The 17040-nt window shown below is 41.2% G+C and overlaps 1 protein-coding gene across 6 annotated transcripts in view; it reads right to left on the bottom strand.

The window, feature by feature from the left end:
• The window catches only part of LOC115475343 (copine-1-like), a 167184-nt gene that overhangs the window by 39880 nt on the left and 110264 nt on the right, over positions 1 to 17040 (bottom strand). For all 6 annotated transcript variants that reach the window (XR_003943010.1, XM_030210988.1, XM_030210985.1 and 3 more), the window contains 4 exons: positions 10309 to 10380; positions 9612 to 9695; positions 6589 to 6678; positions 4171 to 4269 (listed from right to left, as the gene is read on the bottom strand). Coding sequence is in view for 5 of the 6 variants with exons in the window: in XM_030210988.1 (XP_030066848.1) it covers positions 4171 to 4269; positions 6589 to 6678; positions 9612 to 9695; positions 10309 to 10380 (345 nt within the window). In the remaining variant the exon portion in view is untranslated. The remainder of the gene's footprint in view (positions 1 to 4170; positions 4270 to 6588; positions 6679 to 9611; positions 9696 to 10308; positions 10381 to 17040) is intronic.

The following is a 17040-nucleotide window of genomic DNA, read 5'->3' as shown; positions in this document are numbered from 1 at the left end:
ATCTGTTATCCCAATCTTGGAGAAATTGAGATGAGTCTGTAGGTATTGTCCATTCGTCAGTGTAGAATTGTTACCAGAATGTTAGTGGGTCTATTTTGCCTCTCGTAGTATGTGTGTGTTGTTTTTGATGTGTCTCTTTTTTTTGTTCTCCATTGGAGGGAGAGGTTTGCACTGTGGTGGTCGGACCATGGCCTGGCTGTCCATTTTGTGTTTATTAGTGTGATATTTGGCTCTGGTGAGAATTTGTGGGTGATGATGTCTAGTGTGTGTCCTTTGTTATGGGTAGGTTGTGTGTTTGTCCAGTGGAGATCCTATAGTTGCAAAAAGTCTTTGCATTCGCGTACATTGCTTGAGTTCTTATCTTCCAGGTGAAGATTAATGTCTCCTGCTATGAGGAGGTTCTGGGTGGTGATACAGATGTTTGATATAAAGCCCAGAAAGTGTGTTTGTGAGTCTTGCCAATTGCCCGGGGGTCTGTAGAATAGGATTAGGTTTAGGTGCTCACATAGGTTAGGGTGGTTGATTCTGACTGAGGCTATTTCGAGTTGGGGAAGTATAGATTCTGCTGTTGTTGTGACTGTAAATTGAGATTTACAGATTATTGCTATTCCTCCTCCTTTTTCCTTCTCTTGTCCAGTAGGTAATTTTGTATCCTGGAGGGCAGAGCTCTAGTATTATTGGATCTTTGGGGTCATGGATCCAGGTTTCGCTGATAAGTAGGAAGTCGAGATGATCAGTTGTGATCCAGTCTGTTAGTATCGTGGTTTTATTGACTGCTGATCTAGCATTGATTTATCCAATTTGTATTTGTCAGTGGTGTTGTTCGATTGAGTTTGCAGTGGTGTTGATTTTTATCAGCTGTCTGTCTTCTTGGTGTGTGAGTTTGTTGCGTCCTTTTGTTTCTTTCTGTTGATGGTGATCGTGATTGGCAGGTTTTCCGTGCCATTGCTTAATTTTTTGAATATGCATATTGTGTATTGTTTGTGTGAGTAGTTTGTGTGTTTTGGGAGGCGTGTTGTCTGTGTTGGGGGTTGTGAATGAGTAGTAGATTAGGGAGAGACAGTAGGTAGTTAGGAATAGTTTGTTGGGGTTCATATCAGTGTTAGTTTGTGTATTGTTGTGTGTGTTTGAGGCGTTAGGGGATTCGGTTATTAAACCGTAATACTGCTTTTGTAAAGTGTTAGTCTTGTTAATTATGTAGATGGTATGTAGTGCATTTTACAGCATTTAGATCATCAATAGAAATCAAACAAAATAAAACATGGAAAAGAAAATAAGATACCACCTTTTTTATTGGACATAACTTAATACATTTCTTGATTAGCTTTCGAAGGTTGCCCTTCTTCCTCAGATCGGAAATAAGCAAATGTGCTAGCTGACAGTGTATATAAGTGAAAACATTCAAGCATTACTATGACAGTCTGACAGGGTGGGAGGAGGGGGGTGGGTAGGAGGTATGCATGGGGACATCAAAGCATATCATTGATATTCTAACAGGGTGGGTGTGGATAGGTGAGGGGAGGGTGATCAACAGAGACATAAAGCTGTATAACAGCATTTTTAAACAAATAAAAGCGTTTGAATCATTTTAGGAGTAGTCAAAGCATTACTAAAAAGCCTTTTAGCATGCTAATGTACTTCCCAATAGTAAGCATTTAAATCTTTTAAGGGGCATTTAGATGAGAACTTTCATTATGTTGTAGCATTGTTTAGACCAGTAAAGGATTTAAATCATTCCAAGCATTAATAGGGAGACTTTTGGCATGTTACATCGCTATTAGATAGTTGAGCATTTAAATTATTCAAAGGGAGCATTTAAATGAGAACATTCAATATGCTATAGCGTTGTTAGGCAAGTAAAGCGTTACTAAACATTAGAGCATTTAAATGGAAGGAGCATTTAAATGAAAACATTCAGCATGCTACTTCATTGCTAGTCACCCAAAGCATTTGAGTCTTTTTAAAGAAAGAAGGCATATGCAGGTAGACTTTCAGCGTATTCCGAAAGAGTTCAGTATTTAGCGTTCAAACCCTTCAAATTTAGTGTCGCTCACGATCAGCGTCTGATGTTCCGTTGGGTCGCGTTTCCTGGGCTGGTCTAGACGGGTGATCCGGTCCAGTCGTCCGCTACGCCGTCCAACTGCTCTCCTTGCATGTGCAACTCTTCAGAGGAACCGTTCGAGTTCTGCCGGTCTTCTCTCTGATCTGCAGCTTGTTTTCCCGGTTGGGCTCTCAGGGTTGAGTCCCCTGGGCCACGTCTCGGTGGGAAACCAAGAGAGAGAGAGCTGCAGGGTTGTGATTAATTTCAGTGGTGGTTGCTTGCCTAGCGGGCCTCTCACTTGCCGTTCCCGGCCAGTGCCTCCCGTGCCCCGCGGCTTCTCCTGTTGTACTGCAGGTGAGTTTCTCAATTGGTAGGGGAGAGTTGAGTCCCTCCTGGGCTGCGTCTCCACCACGAGGCAGGCTGGATTGCGTTCCGGTTCTTTTTGGCACAAAGGAAAATGTACAGAGAAGGACGCAGCTGGGAAGAATCAGTGCTGACCTGTTTCACCCGCCAACTTCCCCGTCTCTCTCCGATTCAGGCCTATGGGCTCCCAGGGTCGACTACTGATCTGGTGAATTGACTCTGTCGAGTCTCTCTACCGCGTTCACCGGGTGGGTCCTACGTCGGTTGTCGGCTTACCTCACGGCTCGGTCCGGTTTGGCTCAGTCTTTTTTCTGGGACTCCCGCGGTTGTTCTCAGCCAAGGCGATTGTCCGTGGCTGAGTTCTCCAATCAGTTCGGGAGAGTCAGGAGTAGGTTGCATGCGAGAGGACCGCCACAGTGTCGCGCCACCTCTGGAGTTCCACGCGTTCCCTCTCTTGCCGGTTTTGTTACACGAGCGGAGCCCGGTTGGCTCCATCCCAGTTCGGATATTGCACCTCCAGGTGCTCGACGGCTCTCCGCCCCGGCTCTTGGCCTCGATGTGTGCCCGGGATTTCCGAGACCGGCCCTGTGTCCCACGTGGTCTCTCCCCATTGGGCTCAGCTGGCTTAATTCCAGCAGAGATGGCGCTCCTCCTGGTGTTTGGCAGTCCCGTCTAGTCTCCCGGTCTCAGTGCATTTTCGGGATCCACGGGATCTGCTCTGGGTCTGGGGGAGTCACCATTGGGCTCCTGGTCAATCGGCCATCTTGGCCTTATCTGCGCCTTGCATTTGCTTTGTCATTCCTTATGCTGCTTCTTGTTATTTTCAGATGGTTCCTTCTTCCATTTTCTGAAGGCATCTCTTTTAGCCCTAATAGCTTCCTTCACCTCACTTTTCAACCAGGCCAGCTGTCTTTTGGAGTTCCGTCTTTCTTTTGGCCTGGGCCTCCAGGATGGTATTTTTGAACAGCGTCCATGCCTGTTGTACAAAGCTTTACAGTGTTTAAAACCAAACCCAGAGAAACGTTTGATCAGGCTTGAAATCAAATTTTCTTCCTCTACCTGTCTGAAGTGACTGACCTACACAATTTACCTGGCTCATAAGAGAAGGAAGCAGTACCAATAGACACCAGGACAGAAAGTATGGATGGGACTTTAGGTGAGGAGAAGGGAAGGAAATATCATATGTTGCCAGCTTGATGAGAATAGCAAGGTATACTCCAGTGGCTACACATCTGCATTCCATTTAGCCATAAAGAAATACCGACAGCTTCACCCTCAGTCTCTGTTTCTAATTCCAGCTATATTATTAAGAGCACTATTGATAGATTATATACGAGTATGGTACAATATATACAGATTATTACAGAAGATACACACAGGTGTATTTCTTCTTATCCTACAGGGTAAGAGATACCTATTAACCTATTCCCAAATCCATTTTCAGGATATACACAATGTTTGGGTTGTTTTGGGGGGGATGGAATGATTATGTATTTTTCTGGTGTTATTATTATGAACCACTTTGATAGCTTCTTTGAGGCTTGCAGGCAGTACATAAAAGCTTTTTTTAAATAAATATGCATGAAAAATCTACATACCCAATAGATCTAGTTTATGCCAATTTATGAAATGAATACTTATTATGAACATCCTTAATTAACCTACAGCAGTGTAATAAGCATTTGCTGAGCTGTAAATTCTGACACAGTGGAAAATCTATAAAAGCAAATGAAAAATTTAAATAAAAACCAAAACATCTGGCTCACCGGAGAACTGGAACCCGCTTTCTGCAACTGAGACAACCTAGTCTCAAAGCTGCCTATCAAGTCATGTGACCCATCATTATCATAATCAGAACAGTGTACCTGAAAGGAAAGAAAAAGCAGGGCAATGGCAAGACAGATAATGACAGACGCTCACCACTTGGTCTCCTCCTTCCAACAGCTTTGCGGTGGTACACGTCAATTCCCCTATCAAATCTGAACTGGAGCTCTCATCCATATCACTAACTGTGACCTGACAGTGGAACAGACAGGGAAAATGAGTCCCAAACAAGGCGCCACAATGCTCCAAAACAAAGCTTGACTGGGACCTGGTATAAAGGCCCACAGGGCATTTCAAGTTTTATTCACATTTTCTATCCCGCCTTATCTAGGCAGTTAATAATCTAGTTTCAATAGAATGGGGAAGGGAAATGAAATGGACAGAGATACAGACAGCAGAGGGAAATAAGCTTGAAGTGAACTGCATTAATGATAGAATAGGGTGGGGAGAGGAAACAATAGGTAAATCTTTGCAAGGGGGGGGGGGCCCTGGGAACTCTCCAGCCTAACAGAAGGGAGCTCAGTGGGATGCATCATTAAATAAAAATCTTGAGGACTGATTTAAACTGTGGCAATGATGTTAAGAGTCTCAATTTTATAGGCAGACTGACAGGTTCTGGGTCTTTTGGCTTTAGCAATCTGTCTCATTTGATCAGTACAGAAAAGGTGCTTTCTGAAATTTAAGTAAGATGCTCTCCCCTCCCCATAGCACATCTTGAAAGTACATCCACCCTACACAAAACACTTTGGAAATCAAAGCCACTAGGGGGTGTAGTTATCAACGTGGGCTGCTGATAAGAAATGTTATTTTACCACAGATCGTAATAACTAGGGTACATGGTAAGATAACACAAAAGTAGCCCTCATTGATAACTCCTCCTAACTTGGATTCGTAAATGTCTGTTGAAAGCTTTGAAAAACAAAATACACTGTGCTCAAACCCTTCTCTGGCTGCTGCTGTGTTCTGAAGGGAAGTCTAGTAATGATAGAACCTAAATTCCAACCTCAAGCAGCAACATAGACTACAAGGTATACTTGCCATAAAGTTTGCCCTCACCCAGGGCTGTCAAAGCAGCTTCCAAATTCTGAAGCCAAGACATTTCCTTTGCACTTTGTCCTGCTTCAGAAATTCAAAAGACAATTTTGTCTCAGTACATCTAGAGTTCCTTGTGTCTTTAATCCTCCAGAGCACCTGGAGCTTCAGGTTCAAATTGGTTTCTTTTATGCATCTCAATTTTAAAAAAAATGGCACTAAAACTATTCAGTTATGCTTTTAATTATACCTTGTAAAATTGCATTTTCCCATATTTCAATTGTTTTGTTTTTTTCAGCAGTAACTCAAAGGTGAGTTATATTCAGGTACAATATGTATTCTCCAGTCCCCAGAGGGCTTACAGTCTTGATTTGTACCAGAGGAAATGGAGGGTTAACTGACTTGCCTAAGGTCAAAAGGATAGCAATAGGATCCAAATCCTGGCTTGACTCTGATTCTCAGTTCACTGCTTTAACCATCAGGCTGATTCTCCAAACATACCTTGGGCTGGTTACCTTTTCTGTTCCTTTTAATCTATTCACCCAGTGCCCAAATCCTTCCCTCCAGAAACGTCCACGTGCATTGTTACACACTAGCAGACATCCTCATACCTGAATAGTCTAGCAGGATGCTAAGGACATCTCATTTACTGCTTGTGATAGCACTATAAGAAGTCAGGGTAGCTAAAAATTATTTTGCCAGGTCACCAATGGGTCAGCAGGAAGCCACAAGAATCCTTTCTCCTTCCTGATCCTACTCTGTCATGATTCATAATGGCAAGAGAGAACAGCGCTGTGCGAAATGCTGAGGCGAGACCACTAATTCCTCTCCCTGATCAGGAGAATTATGTTGGCTCTGCTACCTATTACCATGAAGACCAAGTGCAAATGGGAACTCATTCTGTTTAGGTCATTATGGGATATGGGAGCAATTTCCTTAGTAGTGTGTCCTCCATCAAGAAAGAGTGCAAACTTTTCTCAAAGAAAATGCACTAATGATGACACGTTTCAAATAATTGTACAACCCTCCTCTCTGGGATCCTGCCTAGTACTTGTGACCCAGATTAGCCACAGCTGGGAACAGGTTGCTGGGTTCAATGAAGCTTCCATCTGATCTAGCATAGCACATCTTATATTCTTAATGGGGGGGGGGTTCTTCCTGTAATAACTTTCCTTGTCACTATCACTAGAATTCAGGACTTTCCAAAGTCACATCAGCAGCAGCTGGAAATCAAGAATCCCAACATCAGGAGTCAGAAAGAAATAGCAGTCTACAATACAGGAGACAACACATTGCAGTTTATCTTTTAAATTTACCAATGACCTTACCTTGATTGGTTTATCAAAATCTCCCCCACAGAAGGTTTGCAGTGGGACACTAAACTTTCTCCAGGTTGGACTCAAGTTGTTTTTTATCACCTTCAAGACAATAAATGCAAAAGAGATCAGAACAAGTAGACTGTGCTGTGCTAGGCTACAGGTCCAAGGAAATACGATATGTTTAGAGCTGAGAAAAGTCTTTCCTTCATCATACTTTTCAGTGTCAATCAACCTGCATGTGATCCTATCATTCTCAAGGTTATAAGCAAACACCATCAGTCCCATTTCCCTATATTCATCCTATCATAACTTAGGGCCCTGTTTATAAAGGTGCACTAGCATTTTTAGCGTGTGCAAACCGTGTAGATGCCTGTAAGAATATTATGAGAATCTACACGGTTAGCATGTGCTAATTTTTAGTGTACCTTTGTAAACAGGGCCTTTACTGTTTTGCTTTTAAGCTGTAATTCTGTAGCATATCTGCACATACTTGTATAATGAACAATGTAAACTTGCATTTTACTTTATAAAAATAAAACCATTTTCTGAAATTTTTGGTATATCAGCAGTACAGTTTTCTTTTATGGGGGGGGGGGGGGGGGGGGGGGGGGGGGGGGGGGGGGGGGGGGGGGGAAGATTTTAAGGCTTCATGTTGTTAAGTGAGAAATTGTTTTGTAAAAGGGGGCACCGTGTATGAAATGGTACAGCAAAGCTGGCAGATGTGCAAAAAAAAAAAGTACCATCTATTAATTTATTTTATTCACTTCTATTCCACCTAAAACCTAGGAAGATTATAAAACACATACATGTATACGCTGGAAGAGAGGAGGGAGAGAGGAGACCTGATAGAAACGTTTAAATATCTCAAGGGCATTTATGTACAGGAAGAGAGCCTTTTCCAAATGAAGGAGAGCTCTGGAATGAGGGGGCAGATGACAAAGAGGGAATAGGCTTAGGAGCAACCTGAGGAAGTATTATTTCACAGAAAGGGTGGTGGAAGCGTGGAATGACCTCCCGGTGGAGGTGGTGGAGTCGAGGACTGTTCCAGAATTTAAAAAGGCATGGGATAAGCGTTTGGGATCGCTTAGGAACAGGAAGAATTAGGGGTTACAGAGGATGGGCAGACTGGATGGGTCATATGGCCTTTATCTGCTATCATGTTTCTTTAAGTGATAAAACAATACATCATAAAAACACCACACACATCCACTGAGAATCTATATAGTGCCTGTAATCAAATATAAAGCTAAACATTACCATGTTAAACCTGTACAAGCAGATGTGCCTTCAACTGTTTCTAAACACACTGCTGTCTGAAAGCGAACACAAATCAAGGGGCAACTTCTTCCATAATAGAGAATCTGCAACTGAAAAAGCACACTCCCTTTTAGCTGCAAAACTAATCTTTCCAAAATAGTTACTACCAGCTGTTTTGCCTCACCTGATCTCAACATCCTACTTGAATCAAAGAAAAAGGAGAATGCTGTATGAATTAACATAAAGAGTCTTAAATGCAATATTACAAGAGAAATTGCCGGTATTTTCAACATACTTAATTTGGGAAACCCTTTTGTAAAAGGTTTCTCAAACGAGGCCAGGATTGCAGTCAATGTCCACACAAGGTTTATGTAAAATTTCTCATCAATGAACTATTGCACTGCACATTCAGATTAATGCAAGCTCATTAATGGAGATTTTCAGGATAAAGGCTTTGTAGGCCTGTCTTTACAAAAAAAAAATGTCTAGTTATTTTTCAAAATGTTCAAAACGACAAACTTGATGCAATGATGGCTTAAAAGGACCCACTGGCCTAAACTGGAAGATATCACAGTGGGACCTGCAATCTGTGGAGTCTAGTGTTTCTCAATCCCCAATCGTATCTTTGTCAGTTCCAGTTAGGGGCATACATTAATTAAAAACGTGTCCTCTACATCAGCTGAGGGACCTCAAAAACCTGGTGGTCTAGTGTGATACACTCCACCTGCCCTGGGACTAAAAAGCCTAAAGAAAATCATCTCCCTGTCAAAGCCTCACCACTTAAAAAAAAATAAACCTGAGGGCAGTTCCACTCCCTGGACTCCAACTCAGCTGAGCAGTCTGGTGGCAAGCAGAAGTGATCACCAATCATTTGAAAGGGCACCATTTGACCTCTAGCATCAGGTGGCCAAATAAGAGTCGGGCATCAGAAAGGGGGGGGGGGGGGGGGGAGGAGTATAGGCAAACCCTCAAGACTTTCAATTTAAGGCTTTGGTAGGGAAATATTGTGTTTCCTTTAGCTCTTCCAGCCCTGTGACACAGTTAGGGTGATTTGGAGCACATTATACTACAAGGGTTTTGAGGCCACGGTGGGTCTAGGAGAACCCTGTTTTGAATTTGTGCCTCAAGTCAGGGCTGAAAGGGGGTAGTTTAGGGATCCAAGAGGGACAGCTTAGGGGAGGGCCAGGGGACCACTAATTCAGACCAGCAGGCCCTTTAATTGTAAGCTGTTGCCACAGGAAGCTGATCTTGTGAAAAGTTTTTAACATGTTGCTACTGCTGGCTGTGACAAAGTGCAAAACTTTCTTGCAGATGTCTATCTTTGAGATTCAGATGAGCCAGAGAATTCATTTGCATCCTGCAGCAGTTGGTACATGAATGTCTTGGTGATTGGTACTGGGAAGGGAGGCAGAGGAAGATAGAAAATGGGGCTACAAGATTTTGGAGCGACAGAGAGCGAGACAGACAGAGAGAGAGAGAGAGAGAGAGAGAGAGAGAGCGACAGAGAGGAATATGGAGAAGGGAGCAAAATGGAGGAATGAGGGATTAAGAAAATAGGGGAATTAGAGTAGGGGATAAAGGGTCCCAGATCAGGAAAAGAGGGAGGGCAGACCCACTCACAACCCCTCCAGAATCCTCTCATACTTTAACCTTACTATACACAAAGGAACACTACAGTGCCTTGCGACTCAACCCTAAGGCAGGTAAAGGAAATGGCCTACTTTTTCCAAAGCAATACAAAATTGGAATTCCACTAATTACTCTGATGGACATACCTCAGATCTGTAGACCAGCTGCCAGGAGCCACTATTACCTTGTTTATAGAATTCCAGAAATGGGTCGGATTTACCAAAAAAGTCCTGTGAGTAAGAAAGAAGATGGAAGCATGGATGATAAATACAATGAGATGCTCTTAAAATTAAATGTGTTATTAAAAACCAAAGTGGCCTGACTGTTAGTGCAGTCAAATAGATTAGATCACCCTCACCATGGCCAGCATTAACATTGACAGCTTCTGTTCAAATTAACACATCATGTGAGCACAGCTCAAGCACACCAGAACAGCCATACAGGCCCAGTTACAAACCAAGGAGCCAGAAGACCCACGCTAGACTGCCATATCACTGTACAGAGGGTTAAGAGACAAAAGTCTGACTGGCTAACTGCCCCATCACTTCCCACACCCTTCCCCTAATCCAACCCACAATTATAAGGACAGTATCAGGTCATATAACATTTTAAAATGGTGAAATACTATCTGATTAATTTTTGAAAATATATGGATTCAGCAAATTGTATGTTCACCAGTGGATCCACAATCTGTTTTGACTATCAACCCATCGCCCTAGGTACAAAAGTTAGATTGAACAATATGTACTGTGCCTGTATATAATAAGTAAACCACTTTTACTACACTGCAGAAAGGCAGTATAACAAGAATTTCAAACAAACAAAAAAAATATTGCAGAGTACCTTCTTATCCAGGTTCCGCGCTTCGATTTCGAATGTGACCACTCTAGTGTCTTTGATCTCTTCAGCAAAAATCTGTTCCAGAGCAAAGGAAGAGCACAAAGGTTACCTATCAAATGAACACCGAGCTCTGCAGCAAAGGTTTGTCACTTGTCAGCTTTCTGTATTAATCTCTTCCACAGACAACACCAGATAAATGGACACAGACCAATTATTTGCGTTGACAACGCTTCCAAGTAAGGTCAGAGCAGGTATTACATCCCAGGATTCTGGTACTATTGCACTCTCTTTTGAAGCTGGGACACTGGGGAAGAATACCTGCCGTGAGTGGGCAACCTCGAGGAGTGTGATCTTCATAGACACACGATACGGCTCAGTCGTGCAAAACAAAAAAAAAGCCAAAGCTGGAATTGATGTGCGCCTACCAACTTTTTTGCTATGTTTGGTTGTGCCATGTATGACTTCATCCTGAATAAAGGAAAGCTTCCACAGCTGCTGTCTCTCACCCGTTATTCTACTTTACAGCTCTCCAAGAAAACAAGAACCCTTCAGGGCAGAGTCTTCAGGAGCTGCAATAGCTAAAGTCATTCTCTCCACACATGCAAACTTATACCCTGCTTGTGAGAGGAAAAACTTGCAATAAAAAAATGAGAATGTTTAAGTTGTGATAATTTTACAGATCAAACAGTACGATGCAATACAAATGTTTAAATACTTGAAAGCTATTAATCAGCAAACAAATCTTTCAGAGATGGGGAAGATGCACGATTTAAACTTAAGAGCAACATCAGGAAATACTTTTTCATGGCAAGGGTGTTAGATGTCTGGAATTCACTCCCAGTGAGAGAAAACAATGACAGAATTCAAAAAGGCATAGGATGAACACTGAGGGTCCCCTATAGATCAGCTGAGTGCTGTTCTCCCCAAGCTGCTGAGAAGTAAAAGCTGCACATGTTTGGGGAGGGCAGGGGGAGATGTAGCAGGAAAGTGAGAAAGGTGAAAGGACAAAGAACTGTAAAACCATAAGGGGGAGGAGAGAGATGGGGGGGGAAGGGAGCCTGGGGGGGGGGGGGGAGATAGAAAGATGCTGGACTATAAGGGTGCAAGGAGGATAGAGACAAAATCTGAAGGAACATTTAAGCCGTGTCATTACCTCAGACTCCACAGCAACAATGTATATTACAGAGTGGTCACTTGGGCTATAATTTTAGAGACTTCTTTTTTTATTAATCTGGTTGACCAAAAACACTATTAATTAGAATACCGTACCTCATATGACCGACTATGTTGTGTACAGTATATTGTGCCCTTGCAGTAAAGTGTGTGTGGATAAAATGACTAGGAAATTTGGAGTTCGAATAGATGAACACCGCAGTTGTTTGAAACAGAAGATTGAAGCACCACAAGTGGAACACTCTATAGAGTTCAATCATGTATTTGAAAATCTACATTTTGGATTCTATGGTATCACAGGATTTAAATCTCTCTGGTTATCAATAGAAATCAAACAAAATAAAACCTGTTTGATTTCTATTGATAACCTTTAAGAGTGGACTAACACGGCTACCAAATCTCTCTGCTGAATGGCACCATTTCTTTGATGACTGCAGTAACTGGTTAATTTGACGCATCTTTTTATAGCCATCACGCCATTTTGATACTTGTCAAATTGGAGAGGAGCTGAAGAGCATTTTCTTCTTCTGTAATTTTTTTTTCTGTTTTGTAGATAATTCGGTCTTGGCTTCCTGAAAGAGTGGTTTTACCATGAAACGTTGGCAGCCATCGTTGGAGATGGACTGTTAAAAACTGCACATAGTGCTTTAAGACAAAACAGGTTTTTTTTGAAAGTAGATTTTCATGGTGGAAGATTTCTTTTGTCTGCAATTATGAAGTTTTCAGCAAATATAAAGCTGAACTTCATGACTTGTTTGCTCTATGAGGCTTTTCCTTCCATTTTTGTAATGAGTGCCTGAATTACAAGTGACAAGAGATTAAGTGGAGTAGATCTATATTCTGGCGCCACTGGGGACTTGCCTTGAACGAGCATCGGTTCGGATGGATGGACGGACACGGTTTGTTTCCTTGGTGTTTGTGTCATTGTATTGAGAACTGGGGTGATTTGACTGTGGGCTGGGGAGGATAGGCAGGCCCGGTGTGGTGGTGGTTGGAGTTGGTGCGCTGTCGGCGGTTGCCGGGGCCAATGGTGTAGGGCACAGCCACACATACTGAGTTAAAATTTAATGCCAAGAAGTGTAGAGTGATGCACTTGGTGTGCGGAAACCCAAAATAGAGATACCGGATAGGAGGGAAGAGATTAGTAAGCTCAGGAGAGAGACCTTGGGGTGTTGGTCGGAGGATCTGAAGGTGAAGAAACAATGCGACAAGGCGACGGCCATGGCCAGAAGGATGCTAGGCTGCGTAGAGAGGAGCATAACCAGCAGAAGAAAGGAGGTGTTGATGCCCCTCTACAAGTCGTTGGTGAGGCCCCACTTAAGAGTATTGTGTTCAGTTTTGGAGGACGTATCCTGCTAAAGATGTAAAAAGACTGGAAGCAGTGCAAAGAAAAGCTACAAAATGGTATGGGATTTGCGTGGCAGCACCGGTGGTTGGGAGGCGGGGCAAGGAAGAATTCTACGGTCTATGCCCCAAAAATGGCAAGGAAAAATCAAGGTCAGGTAAGCTCATATATGCTACTTTATATGTATATCCTGTTGGGCAGACTGGATGGGCCATACAGGTCTTTATCTGCCATCATCTACTAAGTTACTGTGTATTGATGCTAAGATCTTGTTACTTCCAGCTGCAGATGACCCTTCAGTTAAAACCACTTCTCAGTAAATCTAATTTAGTAAAGATCTTACATGCATTCTTACTAGTAGACTGACTACTGCAACTTCTTGTTTCAAGAACTCAACAAGGTCAGTTTGAAGAGACTTCAATTGGTACAAAATACAACACTGCACTGGGGAGGGAGGGGTATGATCATATTTCCACGATTTTAGACAAACTACATTGGCTTCCACTTTCTGCAAGAATTACTTTCAAGTTGTTAGGCCTTGTTGCTTTCAAGGCCTTTTGTATGGGTAGCTCCTAAATATCTCTCGGATGTCCTATGCAAACAAGTGAGTCAGCACTCATTGCGTTCTTCTCAGCTTTGTTTGCTTTGCTTCCGTCACTCAGTCTAGTCGAACTGACTTCAGGTAGGAACAGAACATTCTATTACATTGGACCTTTTTGTGGAACTCATTGCCAGATCAAATTATTAGTATTACCAGCTACGTTGGCTTTTGCATAGTCTTGAACAACTGGCTTTTTGCAAGTTCTTTTGGTAGTTATTAATTTTTCATTTTAATCCTTACTTTTTTTTATATATTGTAGCAATATTCAGCTTGGAGAAGAGACGGCTGAGGGGAGACATGATAGAGGTATATAAAATAATGAGTGGAGTGGAACAGGTGGATATGAAGCGTCTGTTCACGCTTTCCAAAAATACTAGGACTAGAGGGCATGCGATTAAACTACAGTGTAGTAAATGCAAAACAAATCAGAGAAAATGTTTCTTCACCCAACGTGTAATTAAACTCTGGAATTCATTGCCGGAAAATGTGGTGAAGGCGGTTAGCTTAGCAGAGTTTTAAAAGGGGTTGGACGGTTTCCTAAAGGACAAGTCCATAAACCGCTACTAAACGGACTTGGAAAAATCCAAAATTCCAGGAATAACATGTATAGAATGTTTGTACGTTTGGGAAGCTTGCCAGGTGCCCTTGGCCTGGATTGACCGCTGTCGTGGACAAGATGCTGGGCTCGATGGACCCTTGGTCTTTTCCCAGTATGGCATTACTTATGTACTTATGTACAATGTTATGTTTTAAATGTTTTATTATGGTAAATTACTTTAAAACCTTGTTATATTAAGCGATATATCCAACAAAATCAAATTGGATAATGTGTGTTTGCCAATGGCTGCCCCCATCCTGTTGGGTGAAAAGAAATAAAAAGCTGTCTGGAGTGTTTAGGAGAATTAGTTCACGCCAGATAGAAGGCCAAGGCTCTCTTGCAATCTAGAATGTGCAATGCACTTTCACACTGATGGGCAGGTGGTCTTGGGAAAAAATGTTGGCAGAAGAACTTACAGGTTAAAAAAAACAGAAAAAATGAAGGCCAATAAAGATTATTTGTCCTCATGGGACTTAGAGGCAACTGAAAGCAGCATTTATGATACTATCTTCATTGGCTGCCTGAAGACAATTATTATAATGATGAATCTTTTGTCAGCCATTTTTGGAGTGTATGACCTAAAAGGTTTTTCTTAAATATTTGTATTTTGTATGCTTATATAAGTTATTTGATTTTTTTTTGCAGTTTTTAATACTTAAACATCCAGTTTTTAAACTACAGTATTTCAAAAGAAAACGGACTGTAATACCCTTCTCCACTATAATAGTTATCCTCTGGCTTTGAAAGACAGCCTGAAACACTTTAAGAGCCAGGCCCCTTTCGGCCTCAACCTAGACATAGATTACACACCTTTTCTATAATTTTTTTTTTTTTGTTACATTTGTACCCCGTGCTTTCCCACTCATGGCAGGCTCAATGCAGCTTACATGGGGCAATGGAGGGTTAAGTGACTTGCCCAGAGTCACAAGGAGCTGCCTCAGTTGCCATTCACATATTACAGTATCTACATAGTTTCCCCCTTCTGATGGCATGGTCCTACAGAAGCACATAACTGATATATACATAACAGGTGTGTGAACAGATATCCATTCCCTGTTTCATCTTCATCAGGATCAATTTACTTGTTCGCAAGTTTATGTATCCACTTTTTACCATATTTTAATTCACTAGTTATAAAATGGCTGCATCCAAACTGTTTATTACAACAGGTTTCCACTCCACGTTCAGTACCATATATCATCTATGGCATATCAATTGTTTCCCTTTATCCCTCCCTTGCGTCCCCTCCCCTCCCCTTCCCCCTCCCCCTTGTTTTTGTCCATCCCTCTCTTTTGTGTCGTCCTATATACACCAACATTTTTAAAATTTTTATTGTTTTACCTTTAGTGTTTTTCCTTTTCACTGTTATAAATCACAGGATTTTCTTTTTTCTGGATTTTTACTTTTAGTGATGTTTACATTACAGTTCTTTTTCTAGCCTCAGCTTCCCTTTCTCAGCTGTCTTTGCCTTTGTTTGTCCCCCCCCCCCCTCCCTCTTTGGATGTTTATCTTTTCAATACATGGTTTTTATGTCTCCTTTTTAAAAAAAAAAAAAAAGATCATTGTTTTATCAGTCATTACCATTTATATGATTGTTCTAAGTTTTATACATTTTTGTGTACTGCTATTTATATGACTGTTCTAGGTTCTATTTATTTGAATGTGTTATAATTATATACCTCTCTTGACTTGTAGACTCCTGAAGCAGGTGTTTTACGCCGAATCACGGCTCCGTCGAGTCTTTTTTAATTCTAATTTAATTAAACATTTTATTACTCGTACCCATGGTGTCTTGGGAGTGTCGTGTTGATCTCGTTACTTTTTTGCTGTTCTTCTATTTTTATCCACGTAGCGGATCCTGTTTCTCCACTCTTTGTTGGTTTTTGTTTTGAAAGACAGCCTACCATTCTTGCAATTTTTGTGGTATATACCTATTTGTCCGGATACAAAGGATTTAAAATTTAAAGCAAAGGAGTTGGACCATTTATTTTCAAGGGGTTATCCACCACCTGTGGTACACATGGTATTTAAATGGGGTACATTTAATAATACTGTTAGATTACAAGACGAGCATTACATCCAGTAAGACGAGCATTACATGCATTTTGAATTATACAATATGTTCTGTTTTCCTGAAGATGATTATTAGGAAGTGGTGGCATGTGCTTTCAGTTCACCCAGTGTTCTGTGATGCAGATTTTAGGATAGTCTTTACAAGAGGATAGAATTAAAACAATTGTTATGTCCTTCTATGCTACCATTGACTGATGTTCAGCAAAGTGTTATTCACATATGTCATTTATTTGCTTATTTATACTACTATTATTTTCACATATACACTTTTACTGTATGATTTAACATACTGGCATGCAACTTCACTCAGAGAGCTGAGTGGCTCCCATTAGGAGTCTGCTTTGAAATATGAAGGTCACAAGGTCAAGACTGACCTGTTCAACAATTTATTTTGCTGCTTTGGTTTGAAATTCACTTTCTACTATAATTAGATCATCAAAGGACTATTTGACTTTTAGAAAAGAGCTGAAAAGTTGTCTTAAAATAAAAAGTGTAGGCTGAGTTTTTAATCTTTTATACTCTATTTTTAAATTCCTGAAACTGTCTCGGTTCTTAGTCTTTTTGTTAACCGCACTGAATTGCAAAGGTTTTGCAGAATACAAAATTAATGTGTAATATAAAAACTTTTTTTTTGATGTTCAAATGTTTGATTATTTGTTCATGGTTATTAGATTATATATATGTTGCTTTGTTCATTTATATATTTATAATTGTTCTTTTATACTTTATTGATTTTAATTTATGTGCATTTTATAGTTGTGTTACCCCCGATTCAGCCATTTAGGTGAAACATGCCCATGTTGGGTTTTGATTTTTAATTCACCTCCAAGTATGGCAATATATAAAATAAATATTTGAAAGATTTTTTTGTGGTGTCTGCTGTGGTTTCTTGCAAATTAGATAGGTTGGGTTTGGGGGGGGGGGGGGCTTACCACATCCTCCAAC

The sequence above is a fragment of the Microcaecilia unicolor genome, chromosome 8 (assembly GCF_901765095.1).
Source record: "Microcaecilia unicolor chromosome 8, aMicUni1.1, whole genome shotgun sequence".
Classification (NCBI taxonomy): domain Eukaryota; kingdom Metazoa; phylum Chordata; class Amphibia; order Gymnophiona; family Siphonopidae; genus Microcaecilia; species Microcaecilia unicolor.
Note: the sequence above shows the minus strand (reverse complement) of the source record. Positions and strands in the feature narration are given on the sequence as shown.